This window comes from Perna viridis, chromosome 3 (assembly GCF_037379345.1).
Source record: "Perna viridis isolate PV_CMFRI_1.1 ecotype Kerala chromosome 3, ASM3737934v1, whole genome shotgun sequence".
NCBI lineage: Eukaryota > Metazoa > Mollusca > Bivalvia > Mytilida > Mytilidae > Perna > Perna viridis.
Window position 1 is genome coordinate 40,241,333 of NC_142447.1, and position 25,982 is coordinate 40,267,314.

Sequence of the window (25,982 nt, forward strand, 5' to 3'; positions counted from 1 at the left end):
TTAAAGGCTTTGTACACTGGGACAACACATTTCTCATGAAAGTAGCAAATACAAATTCTGGCATAGCGTATGAGTTGTGATATGAATACCCCATATGCAGGTCCTTGAAGGATATTGCCACAGATGAAAGGAAAGTGGAGGATACGGAATCAAAAGTCATTTGCCGTATAGTTTGGTCAATAGTTTTTTCTTTACCATTGATCTCTTAGTGTAGGTAAAATTATGAGGCAGTGTCTGTAGTATCCTTTGTCTCAAGTACTTCGGGCTAGATGCGATGTATAATTATTCTTTGAAAACTGGGTACAGTGTTGCAATATCTATATGATTTGTATGATTTGTTTTTTATTCAACATTAGTAGTACAAATTCAGTTTTGTTAAAGGCTTTGTACACTGGGACAATACATTTCTCATGAAGGGAGCAAATACACTTTGAAGCGTCTTTGCCAATGAATACAGACTTAGGTCTATCAGTCCTCCAGTGTTGCAGGTTTAAAATATGACCGTTCTACTGAATACTTAGCTGCTTTTACCCATCAAGACAATGAGTCAATTTCTTGTTCTTATATAGGCTCTTGAATAACCATAGACTGCATCCATGATTTTTTAACTATGGTGCCAGTTTATTTGTTACTGTTATCTGAACTTCGAGGGTTAAGAGGTATGCCTCTTTTTGTTAGTACTGTGATGTTTGTTTATAGTTGAAAATTTAACAGGCAAATTGTGTTATTGTAACTGTAGGAGATTAATAGGAAATGATTGATTTTTTAAATAAGACAGTATTTTTTTCATTATTTTTTTTCGTATAGAATTTTGCTGATGTTGATCAAAACGATACCTTTATTTTCGAATGTATAATAAGTATACGTTGAAATTCGGATATTTTAAATACCAGTTAAAAGAAAGGAACAAAGGAATTATGAAATTTAAGTATGGTTCTGTCTAAAAACCAAGTGTTAATATCTCAAATGGACAACTTTCATTTAAATTTTTATAATTGAATACAGTTTGTATGAGGCCTTCTCAAGGATTTCAAATAAAACATATTTGGTATTTAAAAATTCATAAATCACTTATTATAAGCTTCTGTCTGGCTTTAAGGCAGAGCTACACTTAAGATTTCTATAAAAGGTGTATGAAAATTCATCCACATATCACACAGTCTCTGTATTTAGTCTAACTCATCCCCAAGGAATTCATCCAAATAGTTTTGAAGATAATCGTCTGCTGCTCTTAGCATTTGTCGCAGATTGTGAAGCGCGAGAATGTTAATGTTAGTCGTAATTTTCTGTTCATGATCGATGTTTTTTATTGGAAGAACCGTATAAGGTGTTAGTCGAAGAGCATGCGCCAATTTTTCAGCTCTTTCCTTGACTTCTTGACTGTGGAATACTGTGGAAAGATCTCCTTTAACCGATTCAGATATACCGTCGATTTTGTTCATCAAAATAAGCTGAGGAATGCCTAAATAATACAAAAAATTATAAACAAAGCAATACCTCTTATAATTTTTTTATCCAAGATTAATAAGAAATATAGTATTTTGTTTGAAGCACACATTCAGTTTTAATGGATTATAATGTATCATATTCAGCATAGTTTGAAGGCAATTAGACTTCATATATTTTCTAAGAGTTTAATGTATTCATTAGAGTGGCGTATGCAATTTCTGTCAAGGATACGTCAAGATTTCGTAGACGGACAGACGTAAAAGGTACAAAAATGTTCTTGTTTTACATATTTCTGAAAAAATAATAATATTTTACCTTTGAGATTCATCAAATCTTGTATTTTCTTTATTTGTTCATGCACGTGTTCTGTCGTAGGATAGTCAGGATCGTTATTAGCATCAACAACAAGAGCTACACAATGAATTCTGTCATGCATCTTAGGGTCCCTTCTGTAGTATGGATTTTCTTTAGTGATATGCATTTTGTCTGTAAACTACAAGTATGGTGTCAAAACATCTTATTCAAACGTCGTGTTATGTTGTTGTTTATAATTTTTCCCCAATTTTCCTTTCATAACAACATAAACGCATACCAGGAAATTTTGCTAAATGTTTTAAAAGAAAATTATCGAACGTTTTAAGTTAAAGTTGAGAGACTTTGGGCTTTCCGAAATTTTTATATAAAAGTATATACATATACATAAACAAACAAATGTATAATCATAAATTACTTTATTCTCTCTTCACATAAGTTTTCCGTTATGCATAATAATAATTTCTCATCTCAACGAACTTCGACAACTCAAAGTTTAATATAGGGGATGACTTTTGACTACTAGAATTCAACCCCATTTATTATGAACTATAATTGTATTCTCCTTTAACCTGAACAAATACATTTTCTCTAAAACTGTGAATAAATATTCCGAATTTGTTTACAAAATTGCGACCCCTCTGAATATCAAAAAGTCCTTGGCTTTGAACTTAATGTTTTCCAAAGAACTCGCATGTCATGGTTAATATAATGCATATGCAAAACAATGTGCTTATACTGAAGAAGTTTGCAAATGTATTTATATGCCCAATAGGACAAAGCAACCTGCAATGAATGTGTGTCTTCTAATCAGTATATTCCTTTAAAGGAAAAATTAGAATTAAAATAATACAGATCATCTCGAAAAGTTTACATATACAGAGCTGTATCATTTACCATGTATTTATTCTTTACATGTCCATCAAGGATGCATTCTATATCATTCAGCTCTCTACGCCTTGAGCATCTTCAAATCCTTTGCAGTCACATATTCTAAATTTCAATCTTTTCCCGTTTGAGACTATTGGATAAACATTGAACTACAAAAAGGAATATGATAAAGACTTCACCAAAATTAAGCAAGTAAAAGAAATCATTTGGTTTTGGTAAAAAGTTATAGACTTGTTACAATTCAGGTGCCTCGAGTAGGTTGTATTTCAAAAAAATATCAAATGAAATGCGTTGCTTTTTGAAATACGGGCTAATTATTTAAACGAAGGTGGCGCGAATTACAATGACTGAACATGAATGAAGCACTCACAAGATATCATCAAACTTAAATAGAGACTGGAATTCACAATCAAATAATGCGTTAAGTTTATCGTAAAGTTAAGGTGAAAAACAACATGTGTGAATATGTTTAAAACAACCAATGCCATATCTAGCGTGTGTCAAAATGGTGTTACAAGAAATAAAGCAGCTCACCGCTTTTGTAAGACTCGTATCAGAACTGCCTGCACGTGCTTGAATCGAGAGTCTTCCACGGAAGAAGGAATTAATGGTGTTAAAGAAACTTGACTTTCCTGCACCAACAGGACCAATTAACAGTATATTGACATATTGAATAGCATTTTCGGCGACTCCCATTTCTTTAAGTGGCCAGTATTCGTCGATTTCTTTTTTGATACTCTGAAGCAACTGAATAAAACAAATATTTAATAAATTACTTGATTACTAAACAAAAGGTGATATGTACATTGCTGAAGATGGATCATGCCTGGTTAAATCAACAACAGTCCTTCATCATAAAGATCTTGGAAATTTGATTTTTCTAGCTACTAGATTTCATTGATAATCATTTGCATGATAGTCTAAATAAAATGTAATTTGCGTGATTATGTACAAATATTAATCATATGATAAATCGATTCAATCATTTTTGTTAACAATATAATTTTGTAAGTAGAAACATACAAATATCATATCTAAATGATGCGGAGTCATACTTCATTACATTTTGCACATTTAGGTTACATTAGGCAATTGTTACCTGGATGCTGGAAAATGTCAGATGACGTTCTACAAAAAATATTCTGAAATTTCCAAGAAGACCTGATTTTATTATAAGGCGGGATATATCGCTTTTTTTGGAAAATTATTCCACAAAGGAGTAAAATAACCGTAGCAAAAGTACAAGGATTTATGAGCAGATCAGAGTGTTACAAATGTCATTATAGAAAAAAATTCATTTTTTTTATTTCGCTGTTTGATTCTAAAATATTAATGTAGATGATACCTGTAACACTATTTACGAAAAAAAATATATACCGTGACCTTTTTCAGAATTTTAGAAGTTAATAGAGGTTTTTGCGCCTAAACCTTGTTTGACCACCTTTGAGTAATGACAGATACAACTACTTTGTTAATGCCATGATAAAATGTACAGAATACTTATTTTTCTATTTAAGGAATCGTACAGGAGCCAACCACGGCTTTTATACTTCGAGGTTATGGACAAACCGTTCTTCGAATTAGAGTTTTCCGAGTCAAGTAAAACAAAATATCCTGAGGGTATGGGGTCTATCATCACACATTGATCGTTGATGTTTTTTTCCATGACCTGATCACATTTCCCTTCGAAAGGATCAGAGATTAATTGAAGAACGAAAGTAATAATAAAAAAAACATTGTTTTAGTAAGGGTTTCAATACTGCTAAATAAATTGTTACCTCGGCGTTCCAAACAGGAAAATCAAGTTCTCTCCAAGGTCTCACCATTTAGGTTACAGACCACCAATTCAACCAATGAGCATTCGGAACGTACGCAAAAATAGTCCTACGCAGAAATTACCCCTGTTCCTCATAGTGCTGTGAAAAAAGTTCTCATCTCATTTAAAAAATTTAAACAGTTTCTGAAAGGAAAAACATTTCTGTACATTTTATATGTGCATTTTGCTTCTTGTGATGTGAAGCCTAATCTCCATAATGATTTCTAAATATACCCTTATCTTGTGAAAACACTGGGATTTCCCATGCTATTTATAGACACTTCACTTCCGGTGACCAGTACTGCACTGCAAGTCTGCTAACCCCACATGCCATTCTGAGGATTGTGAGCTGACATATGTAGAATCATGCTGATATATAGTCATCTGCAGGTTAAAGTTAAGGTAAAGTCCAGAGAAGCCATTGAATATTGTGAAATTAGCATAGAAGCCTATGGGAAGTGGAATTAGTGGTTTTTAGCCTTAAGCAGAGGACATGGCAAAATGATAAGTTTCTTGGAATAGCTTTAAACTACTTGGAGATCTTGTAAACTTTGCTATGAGAGGAATACACTACAAAAATCCTTCAAAATATGCATTTTTTTAAGTTATTGGTCCAAATTATGGAAAATTGGTCTTTTTGGCTGAATTTTATGTCCTATCTTGTGAAAAGTGTAGAAAATTTAATGAAAATATCAAATATTTAACTTTGAGGGCTATATTTACTTAAATATGGTGGTAATCAGCACTTGAAATCAAGTTTTGTGTAAATTTGAGCAAAAATTTGATTAGAAATGAGGAAAAACTCACTTTCATTACTGCGGTTAAGGACATATAAGCATTTCCCTATGACAACATGGAAAATGCAGTTTTGAGTACTTTTTTTGCTTTAGGTGCCCTTTACTTGTCATGTTTTATTGTGAAAACACTGTATTTACAAATTTAAAGCCAAAGATATCACCTTTTGCGAAAATTTAAAGAATTAGGGTTTTTGACATGTGATCAAGAAAAAGGGGGAGGCATGTCAGACATAAATTTTTAAAAATAGACTAATTTTTCAGAAAATGACTACTTTTAAAGGCTATCTCTTTATTAATATTGTAAGAAAACAAGTTGTGATTGATTTTTTTTATTTGAAAAGTCAGAAAAAGTTCTTTGCAAATATTAAATGCATTTAAGTATGGTAGAATATTGTCACTTTTTTGCTCGCGCAACTTGGTTACCCTATATTTAAAAATCAAATATTTAAAAAAGTGCTTGTCACATTTCACTGAAACTTTGCAAATGCATTCAGTATGTGTATAGGAAGATACTTGTGTAGTTATTTATTTTTTCTAAGACAGAAAGTGACTCTTTAGGTTACAGACCACCAATTCAACCAATGAGCATTCGGAACGTACGCAAAAATAGTCCTACGCAGAAATTACCCCTGTTCCTCATAGTGCTGTGAAAAAAGTTCTCATCTCATTTAAAAAATTTAAACAGTTTCTGAAAGGAAAAACATTTCTGTACATTTTATATGTGCATTTTGCTTCTTGTGATGTGAAGCCTAATCTCCATAATGATTTCTAAATATACCCTTATCTTGTGAAAACACTGGGATTTCCCATGCTATTTATAGACACTTCACTTCCGGTGACCAGTACTGCACTGCAAGTCTGCTAACCCCACATGCCATTCTGAGGATTGTGAGCTGACATATGTAGAATCATGCTGATATATAGTCATCTGCAGGTTAAAGTTAAGGTAAAGTCCAGAGAAGCCATTGAATATTGTGAAATTAGCATAGAAGCCTATGGGAAGTGGAATTAGTGGTTTTTAGCCTTAAGGTTTCTTCTGTTACATCTGTTAAATTAATCAAAGGAAAGTATTTGTCATAAATGATTTTATGCATGATATCGTTATTGCATTTAAGTACAAAGCCATATCAAATTCAAATACTCCCAAATATTAGTTGTGCAGAAACCCCACCAAACAATCGATGTGTTTTTTCAATCTAAACACACTATATTGTTATGTAACTATGGTTCTTTCTGACCACAGATGTGTATTTTTTTTTGTAGGGGGGGGGGGGCACTCATTCATTTCTCAATTAAGGAGGTAGACTTAGGGTAAGGGACAAAATTCATAAAATTAAGGTTATGTTTGTATCATATTCAATTTCACCAAAGCCTTCCAAGCTTTCATTTGAAACAGAATGAAATTAATCCAAGTTACTTTGGTGCTTACATGAGATTGAAGTAAAATGCTTAATATAAACGTTCCAATTATTTGTAAGAGTTGAGTCCCTTACCTTAGGTCTGCCTCCTTAAATCAACCAAATTAATAACGAAAACTCTTGCAAAATGCATATTTCATGTACAATCTATGTACATGTACTTATACTTCTACACTGCAACAACTGAATGTAAAGTTAAGACTAGTTAGGTGGTCTGTGACTGTCTCCGAATAAGAAATAAATGTGAATTTGAATTTTTTTATCTAAATGAATGAATCATCTCCTCCAGTCTAATCTTTATAATGATCAGTAAAGAATGGTCGTCATCATATTGAACAGCGATATCAGGCTCAATCGTTAACTACATTATTCAGCTCAATCGAAAACATATTTCAAACACAACGTGAATTACAAAATGGAAATCTTCTTTAAATAGAATTGACGTGGCTAAATATAATACATATGCATAAACATTGGTTAGTGCATTCTCCATGAATAGAGATAAAATGAAGGACGAGACAATGCTTCGGATGATACAAAATGACGATCTTTGTACATTAAGGGCAAGTACAAACAATATGCGCAGCCAAATACATCGTTTAATTTGCGATCTGATACATTATTTTAAAATGTTAAAGTTTCTGATACAGTTAATATTATTTAAGATTTTTTGTACAGCTTTATGTTTTAAAGTTCAATGAATGAAATTGATATATTGACTTTTAAATGCCTTTTACTGCCTAGATATTTCGATGTATTACTTAAATGATGCCATGATAAAAACTATCTAAAGGTTCCAACAAATAAACTTTTTATCGACATTGTTACTTTGCTTTTCTATTTGGATATACAGCTTCTTGATATTTTTGTCTTAAAAACTTTCAGTTCATCCTTAATATTTATTACTTTGTACTTTTCAAAAAAGTGCTCTTCGACTTGTAACATGTAGTGCATATTTTTTCGTTATATTCATTGCTTACAAAATATATTTAGTTACATCACAGGAAACAAAACCATTCCATTGCAACGTTATAATGTTTCGTTTTTTATGGTTGATAGTAACCTACTATTAAAATATCTATCAACCTATAAAGATCTTGATAAACCTCTCTTATGAGGCGGGGAGATGTAGAGGTCTCGTCGGTGGACTTGTGTGATTATAATTCATTTATACCTTCTACTGCGTACACCTGCACATCCAAAGCCTCAAACGTCCCATTTGTCAAAGCTGTTGCGGTTTCTTGGCTCCACTGATAACTTTCAGGAGTCATTGCGCTATTAAGAGGTAAGCCAGTCGTCCCCTTTGTGATAGTATCTTTGAATACCATGAGGTCTGGTCCATTTCCAAAAACGGGTCCACATGTAGTGTTCATCATAAGTGCATTTTCAGGAATTCTAACAGAAAATTTACCCGCGTTTTGCATCGTTCCTCTTTCAAGAACAAACAAGAATGCGTCGGCGTCATAGACAGATTCACCACTACCAGGCATCCAGCTAACTCGTGCATATCCACCATAAACATTGCCGTTACTGTGGAACACAAGTGTCAACGTCGGGCCCTTGTTATTACAATTTTGGTGAAAAGTTGCAGCAGAGCATTCCTGTTCGGAGGCGGAAAACAAACGCGTATATCTCTTTTTTCTTCCCCCAATCCACGCTGAAATCAATACTTGTTCACGGAATGTTAATTCGTTCGCCATCTAAGACAAATATATAGAAAAAGGTTATTTTCAATAACTATATGTACTTGTATAAAGAGTGGAATTTTTTTTCATATTTGAACGAAAAACAAACTTTGGATCTAGAAGAAACTCTTCACCTGATATGTCCTTGTTTCCGTTTTTTCTTCATATGCAGTTTAGTACCTTACACAAAGCAGTCACGACACTACTGGGATCTGACACGACTTTGTCAAAAATTTAGGACGTTATACAGTCGTAGCACACCCACACTTACCCTTTCACAGTGTAGTGATCTGTGGGTGTGAAATTTCTTATTGCCGTATCTAACTTTGGGCTATTTGCCGTTTACCACAAAAATATCGTGAAATCGGGTGTAAGTAGGTAAGTGCTTTTGGTCGTTATTCTGATAATAGTTGGGGAAACCCTGTGGAATTAGGTAAAACTACAAAGAAAGTGCATATGATTGTGTCAGTGCCGTTTTTTTAATTGTTTGCTCCCGTACCCAGTTATACGTGGAATTTAAAAAAGTGATATTTGGTTTTAAAATATAACCAAAATTAGAAAAATAAAAGAAGAAGTAACAGATAAGAGATGGCTCCCACCATGTCCCCACATTCATAGATGACAATTCCATGTTTTCCTATATGAAACCCTATATTGATTCTGACCATTTTTTTATATTAGAAAATATTTTTTTAATATTAGAAATTCATTTTGTAATATTAAAATTCATTTTCTCATATTACAATTTCCTTGTTTAGTAATATTATAAAATATCACACATTTTGTGATATTACAAATTGAATTTGTATATATAAGAAAATGAATTTGTAATATTAAAAAAATCACTTTGCAATATTGCAAAACCAGTCACATTTTTTAATATTAAAAATGATTTTCTAATATTAAAAAAAAACGCAATTTGAGTACAAGAAATCCATTTTCTAGTATTAGAAAATCAATTTCTAATATTAAAAAAATCAATTTGGAATATTAGAAATTCAATTGATTTTTTAATATAAAAAATGATTTTTTTAATATTAAAAATGGGTTTTGTAACATTAGAAATAGAATTTATAATATTAAAAAATGAATTTGTAATATTAAAAAATCATTTTTAATATTAGAAAACACTCATCATTGTAATATATTTTTAGATATAATGACATTAAGCCTACTTTACCACTGCATTATTTAAAAACTAATAAAAATAAATAAATAAAAAATAAAATAAAAAAAATATAATATAAATTTGAAGGTGCAAAATGAGAATATGAAAAAAAAGATTCCGTGAAAATATCAATGGATTCCATTCAGTGATGCAAAAGCAGTTACAGATACGAGATGGGTAACCCAGTGTCAGGGAATGACAAAGTCCATATTTTGCTAATGTGCGACCTCAAAAACATTCACATCAAAATCAAATATAAGGAGTGCACAATTGGAAGGAATAGAATGGACACCCTATCAATATATACAAATGTATCCCCACTTTCATACCCCACTTTCCAATTTAAAGGTGTAAAACAAGGACAGTGGTATTTTATACGCACCTTTCAACCATCGGTATATAACTTCCTACTTTCGTTATGCAAAGAAGGGTCGATTGTGACGTGATGCGGAAATGGAACCGAGTTTGTAGGGAATATTATAATTATCATTGCGCATGTTCGAAAGCTATTTTCACTTTGACTGCATGAAGAACTTTAAGAAGCGGGCAATTTAATTGTAAAAAAAAAACCAAACAAGTAAGTTTGACGGCTTTTATACCCAATTATTTTTTATATTTAATGAGAAGGATCAAAAGATAATAATGGGTGACCATCATTTTCATTAAATACATTTGGGTTGTGAATTTCCAACTTGAAATTTATTTGACTGAATTGTGAATATCATTTTCCCCTCCGACAGAGATTTATGGGAGCAACATAATAGATGTTCATTCATGTACAGATTCAACTCTTCGTTTAACAACACTTGTATATACATTTAAAGTTTTTTTAAAGGGTATGTCCAGCACTGCCACTGGTGATACCATTGATGAGGACATTCCATGATGCGACTTGTTCATTAAACACACAAACCCTTACTATGGATGGGTGAAAGATCTGGAGACGGCTAATTCGGTTGTGGAGGAATTTTCTTTAGCTACCTCCACAACTTATGCAGAACCAAGAACTACCAAAAGTTTGGGAAAATTTTCCCTTAATGTTGAGGCATATTGTTTTGTAAATAAATATCCTTTTCCATATTTTCTTCTCAATGTGCAATTTATTTTTGTCAGAAGATCTATTGCTGTGATTTATTTTGTAAATGAACATTGGTGTTGATTGTTCTGACTAATCTCTTTTTGATGGTTGAAGGTGGAAGGGAGGGAAAATAGAAAGGTCAAAAAGATGTAGCATTTTTGAAAACATAACTGAGATGATACTTAAATCCAAATACATATGTTTATTTGTAATTCTCTCATTGTTTAATTTTATTTCAGAACAATGCTTAGTGCAGCATTTTGTGCGCTGGGAAGATGATGGTGCTGTCACTCATGGCTCACACATTCCTGTACAGGATACCCCTTTCTTCATCGTTGGTAAGACAATATTTATCCTTTATGCATAAACTGATACAAAGATTTTGTAATCAAACAGTAGTGCATATAGTAAGTACTCATTTCTTATATACAGTGTGTATTTTTTCTTGTTTTAGGTATTTTATCACTTTATAAATATTTTTTTTCAGTACCAGTACATGTATATCATCAGTATAAGATTTTTAATTTTAAATGTCTATAAAGTTGTTTTATCATAATTATAAACAAGCAATGTATTAACTAAAAATATTTGTTCAAATATAAGAGAGTTACTTTTAATTTCAATCAACTTGATATCATAAGAGGATGCACTCTGTTTATTGGTAGTGGCCTACCCTGCTAAGTGTGGAAAATCATTGGTGAAGTGATAGGCAATGCCATAAATGTGGAGATCGTTGGTTTGATATCAGACCTCATCACACCAAAGACTTTAAAAATGGTAGGTTCTGCATGCAGCTTTGTGAGGTGAAGTGATGACTGATTAAAGTAAAAAATTGTTTCTGAGTGTGGTAACTTGCCTTTCTTTGGGTTATTGCTTTTTTGAGCTAGTCCAGCACAGTTTGTCTAGTAAAAAGCTGAGTCTTGATTTGTACGAATGTTTTCGTACTAAAAATAACTAATAATCTGGCTACTACTTACATGTGAACCTGAAGAAGTAGAAGGTATGTAATATGTAATACTGTGACAAAAATGTATTATCTATCTAAAGATGTGTGATTTATATTTCAGTGGATGAGGGATTTTTTCAACTTGAAGTAGACCAAAAAGAACAGATGAACTTGCTATAAATGCTTTTGAGGATCTTATGAAGTGTCTTACAAATCAAGGTGAGAACTATAAAACTTCTAATTTTTTTTTATTGCCAAATTTATCTTTAAAAGGTATTTCAGCAATTGTTTGGAGTGAATTTGGTAGCACATTTTTGTCATATGACATTAATATAATATTGCATAAAATATTGCGGTAGACATGTTTTGAAAAGCATTAGTGAAGAAAGATACGGGTTAAGAATATCCAATATTTTATAGGATATCTTGGATTCTTGACTCCTTAAATTTGTGAAATGGGTTATGTTTTCATCTGTTCAGTGGCTGTTTATGTTTTAACTCAACAATGAAAAGTAATTTTGATCATTTGTTGCAATTTTTTTATTAGAATGTCACTGTTCTGTTCATATACTGCAAAATGATGTATGTATGATGAATAAGTAACCGGTTACATGATATTGATAATGATTTTTATTTCCTTTCTAGACATAAATGATACACACCAGGAATGTAATCTTGAAGATGTAGAATGTAAGATACAGAGGTGATGTATGTCATTTATAAGCTCTTATACTTTGTTGTTTTATTTGCATTAAGATTTGTTTCAGAAAAATTAACAAATTATCTTCAATGTAAATTTGAACCATTAATTTCACTTATATCCTTCATTTATAGTTATTCTGATTTGTTTTTAGGGAATTTCATAAAAGACTTGAAATGTGATGGACTTCTAAAAACCTCCCCATACATGTTGTACAAAAAACAGATCAGTTAGGTATGATGTTGGTGGTGAAACTTTAGAGGGGAAAGATCTGAGCACATTACAAGGCTCCAGTTGGCTTAATGATAAGGTAAATGTATATTCCCTTGCAGAGTAGTGTTACATTCGTAGTATATATTCAGCAGAGGAAATCTTTCTGAAAGGAGTGCAGTGATATGTAGAAGTAGGACTTATAAATCTTTATACTTTTGGCTGCAAAGGTTATGTGTTTATGCAGAATCATTTCTGTCTGATGCAGTTGTTATATTTTCAATTTTTACCCTTTGACCTTAAAGACGCTCTTCCATGGAAACGCAAGTTACCTGATCGCAATTCTGTTTCCCCATTGGCCAAATACTGATAACTTAGTGGCTTTCAAAAAAAAATGTAGCGAAATTGTGTGTCGTGTTATTTTCTGAATGAAATGTAGAAAATTAATAATAAGGAGAAAGATCAAAATTTTATCGTGTTTTTAAAAAGTGAAAACAATTTAGAACAAGAGGGTCATATTTTCGCTCTGCCATCATATATGGCAGTCCTTTGGGAGCCAAAACGGTTCGATACTTGGTTTTACAGTAAGGTAAGTATTTCATTTTTACAACATGTATTATTTTAAAATTTTAAGATAATGACTACGAGTTATGCAGATATATTAACTGCCAGTTACCAAATGAAACAAAGAAAAATATTTTGTATGTAACAGTTACTGGTTAAGTGCAACGGAAGTCATGGAAGGCAAAACTTATGTTTTCTATTCCAGCGATGACAGCACCTACAAACTTCACTTATGTTTTCTGATAAGTTAATTTCAACTTGAACCCCTTATGCTCGGTCAATGATATTTGGTGTGCAGATGCATTACCATCATTTCATCACAAATTCATGCCAATTTTAGGAATAAACTCCACAGTCATGGTCTGTTGAAAATTCAATGTTAAAGTTTCATGTTGTTTTGCATTTATAACACACATGCTGAATTATATTTGGTTCTTGTAGGTTAAATTCGCAAGATACACTTGCATTTTCGTGCCAATCAACAAGTGTCAAAACCACTGGATATTACTGGCAGCAAATATTCCATGTAAATCAGTATCAATACTGGATTCCATGAATGGGAACAATGACAAATATGTACAACATTGGAGGTAATTCAATTAATTATCAGTGAAAATGAATGAAAATCAAATAAATCTTTATTATGCATTTCCTTTAACACAACACCCTCATATAAGTGCATTTTACCAATGTTTTCCATGAATTATGAACCAAAAAAACTAAGGGAAATAATGAATTATCCATTGAAAAAAATGAAAAACATGTGAAAATTTAAATAATCTTTAATGCAACTGATACATGTTCTGAATTAAAACATAATTAATTTTCATTATGTAAAGTGTTTTATTTAGATATAGAAGGTAACTCTTAATGGATTTTGAATAAGGATCTCATAAATTTTATCTTTAAAATATATAATATACTATTATATTTGTTTATTTTATGTTCTACCAACTGTTTGAGGGATACTTACTTTTTAAACAGGCATGCATCTAATACAGGACTGATTATGCTGTACTGTTGCCCATTAGGCCCTTGTAAAAAATGACACCAATTTTCTTGAAACTATGCTGAATTGAATATCACATTAAAGACATACAAATTTTCATGAATTTTGGTCTCTATAAGTTTTGTAAAAATATGTCCATGTGATCAGGCATATCACATCTACTGTAGCACAGATATGTAACATATGAATGACAGTCTTAGTTGGTTCTCACCTAACACTTTTGGGTCAACAGCCACATCCCTCTTTCAATGTAGTATCAAGAACACACAAGACTAGTTCTATGCATTGTATAATGTAAGTGCATATGATGTTTGTATGTTGATCACATTAATCATAATAAAGCTGAGAATGTGTATTTGTAATTTAGTACAAAGTGTATGAATATTGTGTGATTAATTTGTCTCCATGCTTCAGATAGCAGGCAATGTAAAAATGTGGATTTTCAATATTATTATTTATTCAAGCTAAATATCTGAGAAAAAAAATTAATGATCATCCTACCTTTAGTATACTGATTTTGAAAGCCCTTTTCCCAAGCTTTGCAGTGGTTGCAACTTAACCCTTGTCATGCTACGCCTGGATCTGTTCGGGATTGGACCTGGTTCTGCTTTATCGCTTCTGGCAATGTAAATCTTAGTTTAGGAAAGTGCATTTTGTGACCATCTGCTAGCAGTGTGACTGTGCTTTAAAATGAGGCTATCTGATATATAGTTTGTTAATAAATAAAGACTTGAAAGCTAAAAGAGGAGGTCACAAGTTTCCACTGTCGAAAAAAAAATGAGATTTTGTTGGTGGTAGGGTTCATTTCTTGGCCCCTTGCCAGAGCAGAATTGATCTGTAGTACTCTATTTTGCCTGGAAACTAAATAAGAGTGATTTTTGTTGCCACCATTTGGATGTCAATCCCTTGTATTGACTACTACCGGTTTTAGGACAGAGGCAAAAAATTGGAAAAAATCCTCATTTTTTCACAACTCGTGACCGTAACACATTTTATTTGGCTTCAGTAGCCTTCACAATCTACAGGCTGTAGGATGAATGTGCTTTGGTTCCTGATTCGTTCCAGTTGAACCACACAAGTTCCAGTTGAACCACACAGGTAGCAAATAATGACCAGAGATGGACAAAACTGACAAGTGACAGACCAATTTTCAGCATAACAAGCATTAAAGGTGTCATTTGTACTGAGACATTTATTTCATTTTTTTCATTTTCATGTACTTGCATTTGTATTATAACTAACAAGAACATTTTGCAGGAACTACATGAAAATAAGAGGTGAGAAAATAAAAGATGATATTGATGCTAATTGGAAGAGTGGAAATTTAAAATCTAGTCAAAAAAAAGATGGCCATAGCTGTGGACTGTTTATACTTATGGTAAATATAACCATGATATGATTTACACATGCAGATAAATTCTTCTTGGGTGCCAGTTTATTAGTGTTTTGTGTAGAGTATGGAACAATGAAACAAAGAATGCCCCAACAAAAATCTGTGTACAATAGGTTTGATATTTTGACTTAGATGTTTAGTCCTGTTAAATTTTAGGTTAAGGACAGAGGACATAATAATGTACATAACTATTAACATTCTTCACCATATTGATTTTTTAATTGTGCCCTTCCCATTAAGAACTGGCTCAGTGTGTTGGTTAGTATTCATTTATTATGTTTATGATCTTGTCCTTAATATGCATCTGACCTGTCACTGAACATTAAGCAATCAATCAATTCAGAAAAAGGCTGAGTCAAATGTATAAGTATGGAATATAACAAATTAAGCATAAAAACAATTAACAATGAACACAGTACTAAACGCAACCACTGACAGCTTCAGACCTGAATTAATCCGAAGAGAATGTCTTGCTATATTAATTGTACAATTTATGTTTCATAATGCACTAGCTTTAACCAAGGGTATTCAACCAATGCAATTGACCCAAAAGGCTGCTCTGGTAATCAGAGAATATGTCACAAAGAAAATCATAAAAACATCTAGAAAACCAAAGGCACAGACGACAATTTGTGACATGCTTGATTGTCAAAAGCCAATTAAAGATGCATGGGTGCAGTGTGTGGCCGATGGCTGCACTTCAAATGCATTGGACTGAACAAAGTGCCAAGAAATGATTATGTGTGTATTGTTTGTGAATCACAATATAGATAGTTATACCCCATGCATAGAAGAGCCTGTCCATCCTTAAGTGTGTAATAGTGTGTTGTTGCCTGGAGAGTGCCTTCATTTGTTGAATGTTTTTTCTTCAAACTTTGTTGAATGATTAGTTAACTGTAACAGCTGGATATAATTTACTTTCCATTTATCTTGTCACATTTTGAGAGGGTCAGGCTTGCGTTTTCAAAAAAGTGCAAGTGTTGTGATGTGGGGTATTGAGAGGGAGGTATCTAAGGTTCTGATTGGGTTGTTGCCTTTTAGACACATTCCCCATTCCCATTGTTTATGAATTGTACTTATTTAAAGCTGTTATCAAAAACATGCATTTACAGATTTTCAATATGAGTCCTTGAGATTATGAGTTTCTACATGAATAGTGATTGTTAACAAACCATCAACAGACTGTTTGTGTTAAAAGTATTTCAACATGGATTTGAACTGAAAATTAATAAACTATAGAGTTTTGTTTGCCTCTATGCATTAGTAGCAACAATTTTTTAATACATTTTGTTATTTTGATAAAAAAAAAAGGCATTGATGAGATTTTCGCGCTAATTTATTTTGAACATTATTTACAATTAGCTATAGTCAAGCTTTATAATTAATAAAAAGGGTTTCAGTATTAAAGTTATAATAGTTTTTTGGTTGCCCCATGGTTTTAAATTTTATGAAATACTAATTTCACAAATTTAATCCCTGTGTTCATTGATCAAACTTTATCCTTTTAAAGAGATGTTATCATATTTAGTATCTTTCTTCTGTAGGAATCACATTTATGTTTATTGAATTGTATTATTTGGTTCCTTAAGGTCATCAGTTATCGTACCATTTGCTAGAATTAGTCTTTTCTACAATTTAACAATGTTATGAAATTTTAGAAATTAATTGTACAATATTCAAAGATATGCAGGAAAATGCATTCAAAAGATAATAACACAGAGTTTTTTCAGGCCAATTGCTATCTTATTGTAGGTAATGATTTTTTTTATGCATAAAATGCATATATATATTTTCCTGTTCGTTACTCATTTGTACCAAAATAAAAACCAATGAAGAGTGAATAAAATTAGTATTCGTACACAGTATTTCTGTTCTTTTTATATTCGCATAGCATGAAAGTTTGGGATAGACATGAGTTCAACATTATGCTCCTTTGCCTAGCACCATGGACATAAAAACAAAGGTCAATCAAAAGTTCTTCATAGAAAAGTTAATACTAGAAGGCAGTACCAATCAAAACCAAGCGAAACAAGGACTCATAAAATCAAGACATTAACAGCAGTTGAAACTAACACAAAAAGATACAGCACAAATGCCACTAAATAAAAGGAGTGAAATCAGAAAGGTATTGGCAATGTCTTTGCTCAGTCCAGTAAAGGTGAAAAGTTACTAAAGGCTGAGCAAGGAAGAATATCAGATACAATTTCTGAAATGCTTTAGTCATGATGGCAACATGACATTTCTCGAATGCTGACTTTAATTTGACTGATTCATACCCTGTCTAAGCAACTTTTAAGAAAGCATAATTTCTCTCTCAACAAAATCAATGTTCTTAGAACTTAAACTCTTAAGTAATGCATCAGTTGAGACACATATACTCCATAGGCTGGTTTTGCTGGTATGTTGCTACTCAAAAGTCAAAAGTTAACTATAAAAAATTAGACAACATGTGTTTGCCAATATTCTCAGGTGTCTGTTAAATGTTGACATTAGTTTCATAAACAAGATTAAATTATTAATAAATATAAATTCTAAAAGATAAAACATGTTTGACAAAAAGTATAGTTTTCGTACATTTTGTACATGTAAAAAATATATATGCCAGTGTGAATTATGACATGACATTTTTCTCCATATCATATCGCATTTTTGTACGTTATTTTCCTCTGAAATTATTTTGTGGTATTCAGTTCCTTTCTAATTATTTTGTGGTAATTAGTTCCTTTTAAATCAAAATTGAAAGTAAGTTTAGCGCATGCGGGCAATAATGACTTCCGCTTCACAATCGACGCCGTCGATTACTTGTCGCTAGTTTTACCGAAGCGGATGTTCTTTTAAACGTCTACTTTTTGGAAATTGTATGTAGTTTGAAACGGATATTTATGTAAAAAAAGACGTTCAGAGCTGGTAATGGGACAAAATAATGCCAAAGATGACAGGGAGGGGAGAATCAATGCTGCAATAGATAACTTAGAAGTACGTTATGTTATTTTTGATGAATGCGTTCATGTTTATCTTTTATAGACTAGTTTTTAAATATTTTAAAATTTCACAGTTTTGATACTTAGTGCTGTTCGTATTTATGTTTGTTTACATTTTATGTTGTACGTTTTTCTTCTCGTGGTTTGCAAGTAAAAAGTAAAGAGACCATGATTTGAACGAAGGAGTAATCAAGGGAACCAAGGTTATAGCGGTTATCAAAAGAATGTAATCCAGGGACAAAGACCAGACATGGAAAACAGACATACATTGATACACAACAAAGAACATAAAAGTAACTAAAACCATACAAAAAAAGTAACAAAAGCAAATGAGCAACTCTGACTCTGGGAGCATGGACCAGGTGCACCGGTAGGGTAAGGGTCCTCTGCTTTTCTAGAAACACCCGCCGAGTTGCTCATAAAAAGTCAAGTCCCGGGTAGACAAACGAGGAAAGGAAAACTATGACCCGTTGAATAAATTAGATTGATTGATTGATTGTTGGGGTTGAACGTCCAAGCAGCAATATTTCAGCTATATTCAGACGATGAACATGAAATGGATGATAAAATGAACATGAAATGATGATAAAATGAAAAAGGGATGGGACACAAAGATAATGGGGTCGACAAATTTTGATTGCCACTGGAAATAGGGAGAGGTGGGTAGGGTCGGGCAATTTAGCCTCCTGTGGTGGAGCCATATGGTTCCTACTCCGGGAGAATACCACAGTAGGTTTCTTTAACATGCGAGGAACGTGGCATCTTTCCCAACACGGTGCACCACTATGGTTTGCGGTCAGGTTTTCCGCATTATAGCCTGACAACCCCAGCATGTAACACGCCAGGGGTACCCCATTCCAGTTGCTCTGTGGGCAGAGCGCCCTAGCCCTTGGCTAGGGTTCTGAGCGCTATTTAGTCGCCTTTCACGACAAGCTTAGCGCTGCTGCAGGCCTATTCTTTTAACACCCGGACCTACACGGGGCGAAAAGATCAGTTTTCAGTTTTTTATGGCGCAGATGGATACCATGATATTCATGATCCGGAGACAAAGACAACTGGACAGCAGAAAACACCATATAAACAATACAAATTAACAAGAATGAATAAGCAATCTTATACATAAGACTCCACAAAATCCTTGGAGTATGGACCAAGTGCACCGACAGGATAAACATCCTTTGTAATTCTTGAAATATTTTGTTATTCCTGATAATGTCATGTCAAAAATGTCCTTGGGTTTGCACCATTGATATTACTACGCATCTTATTTACTTACATCTCAAACTGCATGCTTTTAGAAAGTTGAACGTTTCTCTGTTCTGTAATTTGGTATTCCATAAATGCTGACCAATAATAAAGGCAGGCTGTATGCTTTTGTTTATGTTTGATGGAGATAACTTTTCGCAAGGGGTATTACATGGCTTTTCATATAATTAGGATTTATATAAATAATATGGTACCAAAGTTATATCTGCACAGAGATGTATCCGGATCGAAAATTTGGATTAGCACACTTGAAGCAGAACTTTTCCCAGCTTCTATTGAAATTAAAATTTTATGTTATATTGTGAAAAAACTTGTTCTTGTGATCATGATTAACTGTAAATCCATATGCGTTAGTGTGTCAGATACTAATATTGTGTAAACACTTGCCACCAAAGTTCGATGTGCTGCGCCCCACGAAGCTCTGTATTGATAATATTCAAACTATTCTCTATTTAAATTATTATTTTTAACTGATCAAGAACCAGTTTTGCAATTTTGGAGTATTCAGGACTATAGAGTCTGACTTGAGCCTGTACGACCGTTTACCTTTCACCAATATCAAATAAACCGATCTCGAAATTGATCCAGTTTATAACGACGGCATGTTCTCCATCAGGACGCGATTCATCATTTCACAAGAGCCGGTTATGATTTTCTTTAGTTATCACTGCATTGTAGTGCAGCAGACTGTTAAGGATTTTAAAATTTCAATGGGCTTAGATGATATACAGTAATACCAATTGTAAGATTAATTACTTAGTCTTTGAATTTTCAGCTTATTTGTATAAATTAGAAGAGAGCTGAAAAGTCAGTCGAACCCAATACACTTTCACTGGAAATTTAATTGAATTCAAGTATTGTAGGCATCGGGAAAAATATAAAGATTTAGTGTAGAATTTTAAAAATGCACAAAAGAATCAACAGATTGTACAACAAGATTAAAGTCATCAATACGGAAGATAAATGGGGAATTAATTAAACATGAACCTGACTGAATGAGCATACATATATTCATTTTATAATTTATTTCAACCTCTATAGTGCATTTTTAATACCTGTGAAATAATGACACAACCCAAAATACTACAATGCATATCTTCATATTCTATACTGAATAAAAAAAAATTATACAACGTTTTCGAATCTATCTGCAACGGAAGCTTTGGAAAATGATCTTGAAGTTTCAGTATACTAAAATTGTACTAATATATAAAACAGAATTGGGTAACATGTCTAGTTTATGTACTGTCGTTAGTACACAGATACATATATAGTATCGAAAGTACTTTTGGGGAAAAAAAATTCTGAAATAAGAAATAAGGATATAGTGACTTAGACGTTTTTCACACGGCTGGATTAAAAAAAATATATTTTGTGATAAATTGATAATACAAATACTATGAATTTTGAAGCATATGCATACATATTTATGTTTCACTAAAATCGGAAGCACGAGTACAAAACCCATGTGTAAAACCCAGACACTTCTGGACAAAGAAATGTATGTCAGGAATGGCTTTTGCAAAAGTGTTTTGAATGTATGATTTTAGTTGTTTTATGTTCTTTGTTGTGTATGTCTTTTGATTTGCGCTATAACTTTGGTTCCCTTGATTACTTTTTAATTCTTATTATTTTTTTTAAATTTATGGTGCTTTGTTGATCTAGAATTTACCGTGGATTATGGATATTACCTTATTCCATTCATTACCTCTTTGCTTTTATTTTACAACGATCTTTATTAAAAATTCATTATTGTACAGCAGAAAAATGTGTACAATTATCATTAAATGTATATGCATGAATAATTTTAACATATCGATCACGTCATAAAATAAGCTATTTTCGATTATATGCATGCTTTTCTGTTATAACAGCTGTCCGGAACCTGGAAAGGTTGTCCTAAAAAACGATTCCGGTAATACAATTTTTGGAAAAAAAGTGGTTAATATACGTCAAAATTTGCAACTTTAAGCTAATCTTTTAAAGCTATCCTTGTAGATCGATTGATAACGATGTGTTTTTTTATTTCTCATTCAGTACAGAATATTAAGATATTCATTCTTACATATTTTGGTGTGTCATTATTTTTCATTTATTGAAAATGCACGGAAATGCAACCATATTCAGAAGCAGGACATTTTTGGTGAGTGATAAAATACTCGAAACTTTTGTCGGAAATAAGTTCTTTAGTGCATTTTTCTCATCGATGCGCGATATCAGTTAAACCACCCGTTAAAGTATATCGTTGGCCTTCAAAGAATGCATTATAGCAGAAAACTATACCGTGTTTCACTTAGATAAGTATGCTTTTGAAAGAAAAATGTGGCAATTTTTTTCATTCCAGTAACAAATGATATAACTGTATACTCTCTAGGCCAATTAAAGTCGAAAACTAAAGCATTTATTGATACCTGTCCGCGGCACTATTGAATTGAATATTTTGTAGTCTATGGTTGAAAGTGCAAAGTGCAAACTGAAGGATTCGACCATTATGATTGAGAACATAGAAAAAGAAGTACATACAATAAAGAAGGAAAAAGAACATTTTCGAGAGATGATACTTAGTAGGGAAGGCAATATCCAAAACCCTAATTTGAATTCTAAAGGATTTCATCTTCAAAACAGAAGTTCTTTATCTACTGCTTTAATAACAGATACTGTAGAAAGCGACGGAACAATAAGGAGTGCCATACTTACCAGTTATGAAATATCAAAAGAAATACAAGTAAAAGAAACACAACATAAGGATTTAGAAATGAACATAGATCAATTAAAAGACAAAAGTAAATTAAGTCTTGGGATGATTGAAGAACAATCGGCAGAAACAGACCGACTTCGTCTAGATTTGTCCAATTTACGGTGTGAAAACAAAAAATTGCAAGAAAAATTGCAAGAAAAATTGCAAGAAAAACAGTTAGAATTGGAAACGATTGTCCAAAATGAAAAGACCCGCTATCAGGAACTCCTTTCAAAATATAAAAACGCTGAGGCCAAAACCGAAGATATGAAAATCAGATTGAATAAGTATGAAACTGACTTAGCGTTGAAGGAAACCCAGTATGAGTACTTGGAAAGTACGATTCCTATTACATAAATTTGTATCTGTCTGTCCAACCATTACAAGATATTTTTTCTTTATTCTCGGTTACACTCTTGTAAGGTTTTAATGCTACTAACCAGAGTGCTCCGAATGAGTTAAGTCTACATTGTTAAAAGTATGATTAATTATGAGATGAAACACAATAAAAAACGTGTAAAAAGCATCCATATCGTAATGCAATCAAAAGAAAACAAAAAATCTAAAATACACAAATGAAAAAAGGACGTTATTTAAACATTATTCAGAATGGATACATACTTGTGTAACATTTAATCACTCACTTCTGAGGTGACTGATGACAGACTATGGAAAACATAATTTTCTAAGTGGATATCATATTGATCAAAAAACGTTTATGCTTTAGCAGGCTTAATATTGTTAAAAAGACCAAAGCCTACATAAAATACATGATACTTATATACCATTCATTTTATAACTGATATCGATTTTCTTATACAGACTCTGTAAATGCAGAATTAAATGCACTGAGAACCGAAAAGGAAAAGTCAAAACAAAAAGTTCAAAGAAGTAAGTAACACCATTATTAAGTATGGTAAATTTGTTTGGAAAACTGAAATAGTTGAAAATCTCATCCATTAGCAATAATAGTTCGACTATGAAGACTTAAAAAAGGCAAGAATGATATGCGTTAATGGACAAAACAATAATAAAACAACAATTTTGTTTTATTTATTTTGTGCAAGATAATTTTTGCCATATTATGAATTATACAGGCGAGAACAACTAAAACAGCCAAAATGCACGTCAATTAAAATAGCCAGTTAATAGTCTTTCTGATAGAAACAGTTTTCCAAATGTAACTATTTCAACCGTGTTAAAGATACCAAAAAGCAAAAATCCTTGATTAACGAATTTATTGTGGACTTGACTTGATAATGGATTAGTGTTTGATAATTTTGTTGTTACCCATATTTACGCTTTCGGTGTAGGAAGTCTTGGGTAACAGTAAATCAAATTATATTTTTTAAATAAAGTTATTAGTTTAAAGACAAGCTTTACGTTCATTACAGAGATTGCCTTTCGTTGTGTCTTAAAAAACCCACAATCCGACCAGGCCATTTCCGGCATAGTATCTTTACTGCAAGAGAAGTTATCAAACATTGATTTAGTAATCATACCAGAGTCGTCTCGAAGCAAAGATATTCCCTTAATTGTTATCTTCTATCACCTGTCAAGAGTCACAGACGATGCTAAAGGTGCTCTAAGTGGACTAGATGGTATAGATTTTATATTTAGTTTTCTAGACAAAAGTCGTCAACGTTACAACGTTTGAACATAGAGGACTTTTATTTGTTCTCGAACTAGTATTTATTTATGTACTAGTGAAAGAGTAATCAAGGGAACCAAGGTTATAGCAGTAATCAAAAGAATATAATACAGGGACAAAGACCAGACATGGAAAACAGATATACACAACAAAGAATATAAAGAAAGTAAAAAAAAATACATACAAAATAACAAATGCCAATGGGCAACTCGGACTCCACTAAAAACTGGGATCATGGACCAGGTGCACCGGTAGGGTAAGCGTCCTCTGCTTTTCTAGAAACACCCGCCGAGTTGCTCATAAAAACTCAAGAAAAGAATGTTAGCAGCTAATTGTTGATATAAATCAATATAGTAATGTCCTCGCTATGTGGATAGAAAATAACTGCGCGTTTTGATAACCAAATCTAAATATAAATAATATTTGTGAGCCCTTTTTCTTTCTACAAGAACAAAGTTAGGCTTATGTGTGTCTTTTTGTAAACCAATACATGTGAGCGATATATATATGATGCATCAACTCTCACAATTAACTAATATAGTAAGTAAAATGTAGTCGAAATTATTTTTTCAGCTTCTCCGGACATAGCTCTTGTAGCTTTACACCCAAAGAGGGAATTACAATCCAGCCATGAAGCGAAAAAAATGCTTGCTGCCCCGGAATTTAAAAGACTTGGAGTTATAGTAGACATCAGTTTTCTTTCTGCGAATGGAATAATACAAAATGAATTAACTTCAACGGCTGTGGATCAATTAATTCAATTTATAAACAATTTCGAATAGTTTACCCTAAATCCGTTACAAATTCGATATTTTACTTAGTTCAATGTGCTTTTTTTTCAAAGGCTCTACAATTTGAATGTATTATAACGACTTGGGTAGAAGCGTAGTTAAGAAAGTGCTGGGAAGATTTATAGGTCAAAATGTCACATGTTTTAATTTTAACATGATGGTTCGAATGCTTTGAAAATAAAATTTAACAGAATAAACAAAATGAAATAAAAGAAAAGTATGGATTTGCTTTTAAGGGGTAAGCCTTAACGTTTCACGATCTGTTAACATATCTAGGATGAGGGCTATTTACTGCAGATTTAAGAGAAGAAATGGCCCTCATGTAGTTTTGAAGTGTCCCCAAATCAAGGTACCCATTGTTATGTTTGATGGTTGACACATACATTAATTTGCTTCCTTCACAAATATAGGGAAAACTCAAAATATTATATACATTTCAAAATATTCTTTCTGTAATAATATTTATTATTTTATTTATTATTATATGTACATTATGATATGTTTTTCTAAAGATATAAAACTTTAACTAAAATATGATTTTTAGGGGAAAAAATGAATTAGGTAGGTGATTCAGGTTCATGGGAGTCTCTTTTATTCTAAGTTTTTTTTTATGCCAGTGTGGGTTGAACAAGCAACTGGCTTTGTATCACAGCTAGTTGCAGTAATTAACAGATATGTTTAAATTTATTTCCACCCCTAAATACTTCATAGAAAATACACGTTTTAAAAACATTATAAAATATTATGAAAAAAAAAACAACATAAATGATAACTGTTTATATATGCCCTGTAATCATTTCAATAGAAAGTATTAAGTATTTTCATCCGTAGAATTGAAATAGATTTCAATAAATTAATACGTTACTTGTTCCGTTTATAATAATCTTTTCATTAACAATAATAAAGCTGGCTATAAATTTCATGGTCAGTGATTCCATTGTCTACTTTGTTTTTATGAAACTTAAATAACTTGTCCAATTAAATCTGGCCCCGTGCAGGCCCGGGTGTTAAAAGAATAGGCCTGCAGCAGCGCTAAGCTTGTCGTATAAGGTGACTAAATAGTGCTCAGAAACCTAGCCGGGGGCTAGGCGCTCTGCCTACAGAGCAACTGGGATGGGTG

At 32.3% G+C, this 25,982-nt stretch overlaps 3 protein-coding genes and 1 long non-coding RNA gene across 6 annotated transcripts; 2 read left to right on the forward strand and 2 right to left on the reverse strand.

Moving 5' to 3' along the window:
* Nucleotides 1-975: 975 nt before the first annotated feature.
* LOC148622239 (interferon-induced protein 44-like) lies at nt 976-1,930 on the reverse strand. The gene is made up of 2 exons (XM_088571944.1): nt 1,765-1,930; nt 976-1,462 (listed from the first exon to the last, which is right to left on the reverse strand). The coding sequence occupies exons 1-2, from the start codon at nt 1,928-1,930 to the stop codon at nt 1,170-1,172; spliced, it is 459 nt and encodes a 152-aa protein (XP_088428070.1). The 3' UTR covers nt 976-1,169.
* Nucleotides 1,803-9,989, reverse strand: LOC148622240 (interferon-induced protein 44-like). 2 transcript variants are annotated; one of them, XM_088571948.1, is made up of 5 exons: nt 6,295-6,312; nt 4,431-4,482; nt 3,187-3,399; nt 2,659-2,801; nt 1,803-1,942 (listed from the first exon to the last, which is right to left on the reverse strand). In XM_088571948.1, exons 2-4 carry the CDS (start codon nt 4,476-4,478, stop codon nt 2,706-2,708), a joined length of 357 nt encoding a protein of 118 aa, XP_088428074.1. In that variant the 5' UTR covers nt 4,479-4,482; nt 6,295-6,312; the 3' UTR covers nt 1,803-1,942; nt 2,659-2,705. The 2 variants fall into 2 exon arrangements, with proteins under 2 accessions (XP_088428074.1, XP_088428073.1); XM_088571947.1 differs by lacking the exons at nt 1,803-1,942; nt 2,659-2,801; nt 3,187-3,399 and adding exons at nt 7,858-8,383; nt 9,919-9,989 and having other exon boundaries at nt 4,460-4,482; nt 6,295-6,310.
* Nucleotides 9,990-10,259: 270 nt separating this feature from the next.
* Nucleotides 10,260-17,308, forward strand: LOC148622241 (uncharacterized). Of its 2 annotated transcripts, XR_015920609.1 has the most exons (7): nt 10,260-10,952; nt 11,280-11,391; nt 11,682-11,779; nt 12,206-12,263; nt 12,415-12,570; nt 13,476-13,624; nt 15,301-17,308. It is a non-coding gene; the product is annotated as an uncharacterized LOC148622241 (long non-coding RNA). The 2 variants fall into 2 exon arrangements; XR_015920610.1 differs by lacking the exon at nt 11,280-11,391 and having other exon boundaries at nt 15,301-17,307.
* Nucleotides 17,309-18,184: 876 nt separating this feature from the next.
* LOC148622242 (uncharacterized) lies at nt 18,185-25,079 on the forward strand. The gene is made up of 5 exons (XM_088571949.1): nt 18,185-18,412; nt 22,130-22,757; nt 23,243-23,311; nt 23,815-24,021; nt 24,645-25,079. Exons 1-5 carry the CDS (start codon nt 18,347-18,349, stop codon nt 24,851-24,853), a joined length of 1,179 nt encoding a protein of 392 aa, XP_088428075.1. The 5' UTR covers nt 18,185-18,346; the 3' UTR covers nt 24,854-25,079.
* Nucleotides 25,080-25,982: the final 903 nt, after the last annotated feature.

Coding starts and splice junctions, on each gene's coding strand:
- LOC148622239 (XM_088571944.1), bottom strand. CDS start 1,930: ATGCATATCACTAAAGAAAATCCATACTACAGAAGGGACCCTAAGATG. Junction 1,463..1,764: donor AGATTTGATGAATCTCAAAG/GTAAAATATTAT, acceptor TGTATTATTTAG/GCATTCCTCAGCTTATTTTG.
- LOC148622240 (XM_088571947.1), bottom strand. CDS start 8,383: ATGGCGAACGAATTAACATTCCGTGAACAAGTATTGATTTCAGCGTGG.
- LOC148622242 (XM_088571949.1), top strand. CDS start 18,347: ATGGGACAAAATAATGCCAAAGATGACAGGGAGGGGAGAATCAATGCT. Junction 23,312..23,814: donor AAAACAAAAAGTTCAAAGAA/GTAAGTAACACC, acceptor CGTTCATTACAG/AGATTGCCTTTCGTTGTGTC. Junction 24,022..24,644: donor TGCTCTAAGTGGACTAGATG/GTATAGATTTTA, acceptor TTATTTTTTCAG/CTTCTCCGGACATAGCTCTT.